At 76.0% G+C, this 1,611-nt stretch overlaps 1 protein-coding gene across 1 annotated transcript; it reads right to left on the bottom strand.

Annotated features, from left to right (window-relative positions):
* Positions 1-455: 455 nt before the first annotated feature.
* On the bottom strand, positions 456-1,611 carry UTF1 (undifferentiated embryonic cell transcription factor 1; the record flags this gene model as incomplete). Its single annotated transcript, XM_082673481.1, has 2 exons — positions 456-943; positions 1,056-1,611. The coding sequence occupies 2 exons, from the start codon at positions 1,609-1,611 to the stop codon at positions 456-458; spliced, it is 1,044 nt and encodes a 347-aa protein (XP_082529607.1).

Genomic DNA, 1,611 nt, shown 5'->3' with positions numbered 1-1,611 from the left:
CCATTTCCCTGGACCCTCCCTCCTCCTTCTCCCCGCCCGGCCGGGCTCACCCACCATGGCTGGTCTGCCTGGTGGGAAGTCCCGGGGGCAGGGTCAGGAGACCTGGAGAAGCTGGAGTGCAGTGAGGGCCCCGACCTCGGGTTCCACGTGCCCACAGCCCCCTCCCCACTGGAGACTGGCCTGCCAGGGTAGGTAGGACCGGGCAGCATCTCAAGGGGGCCCCAGCCCACTCCAGCCCTCCTGGCCCCTCCCCGGGATCCCGAGGCCATTTTAACCTCGCCCTGACCTCCAGCCCTACATTCCTACCCAGTGCGGGGCCCGCACACACTCACTGGATTAAGTCGGAAAAAACAATCTTTTTATTTAACCCATACCTAGGTTAGGGGTGGGGGAGGGCCGCAGGAGGGGTCAGGGCCGAGGGGCGGCCCTGCAGAGAGGACCGAGGCGGCCGGGCCTCACTGGCGCGGGTCGGCCAGGACGCCTCGCTCGGCGGCGGCGCTGCCCAGGATGAAGCCCACAGCCAGGGACACGGTCTGGTCGAAGGAGCCGCGCAGCTGCTCCACGTGCTGGTTCAGGGTCAGCAGCTGGTCACGCAGCGGGCCCAGGATGGACACGATGTCGCCCAGGTGCCCCAGGGTCTGCAGAAGGGCGGCGTTCAGCGACGGCGGCGCGGGCTGCGGGGGCACGTGGTCCTCCGGGCGACCAGGCGGCGAGTCGGGATCTTCCCGGGTGGGGCCGGGGGACGACGGCGGCGGCGGCGAGGGGGGGGCGCGGAAGGGCTCGGGGTCCTCGGGGCGGCCGGGCGCGGGGGTGAATGTGGAAACGGCCGTCGGGGAGCCGGGGGCGCGGGGCGCGTCCGCAGACTTGGGCGGGGACGGGCTGAACCTGAGCGTCCAGGCGGGGTCCGCGTCGGGTTCTCGGGCGGCGGGCAGCGGTGGGGCGCCTGGAACGCAGAGCGGGTGGTCGCGTGAGGCGCGCCCGCCCCTCCCCCCGGCCCGCAGTCCACTTCCCCCGGTCCGAGGCGCCCCGCCCCTCCCCCACCCCAGCCCACCTACCCGGCTCAGCGGGCGCGGCGGGGGCTGGCCGGCGGCCGCGCGGGGGGCGCCCGGGCCCGGGGGAGCGGCGGCGGCCGCGTCTGCGCCCGCTGTCGCCCAGCAGCCCCATGAGCTGCCGGATCTGCGCGTCGAAGGGCCCGGGCGGCTGACCGTGCGCGTCGCGGACCTTGTCCTTGAGGAACTTGTAGCGGCGGCGGCACTGCGCGGGCGTGCGCCGCACCTGCTGGCGGGCCAGCGCGGCCGACACGCGGCGGTAGGTGGGCAGCGCCTGGCGGCGGTCTAGCAACAGCGCTCGCCACACGGCCGGCTGCAGCAGCGTGCCTAGCAGCAGCTCCGTCTCGCGCGCGCTCCAGGGCGTGCGCTGCGCCGAGCCCGGGGATACGGGCGACCCGGGGGATGCGGGCGACCCGGGGGGCGCGGGCGCCGCCAGCGCGCCGGGCGAGGCGGGCCTCCCGGGCGGGGTCCCGGGGACGCCCCCCGCCAGCCGCTGCTCGGAGTCCGGGCTGGCGGGGGACGGCGGGGCGGGCGGGGGCGGCCGCCGGGGCCGGAGCAGCAT

The sequence above is a fragment of the Grampus griseus genome, assembly GCF_964374135.1.
Source record: "Grampus griseus genome assembly, chromosome: 16".
Lineage (NCBI taxonomy): Eukaryota > Metazoa > Chordata > Mammalia > Artiodactyla > Delphinidae > Grampus > Grampus griseus.
Note: the sequence above shows the minus strand (reverse complement) of the source record. Positions and strands in the feature narration are given on the sequence as shown.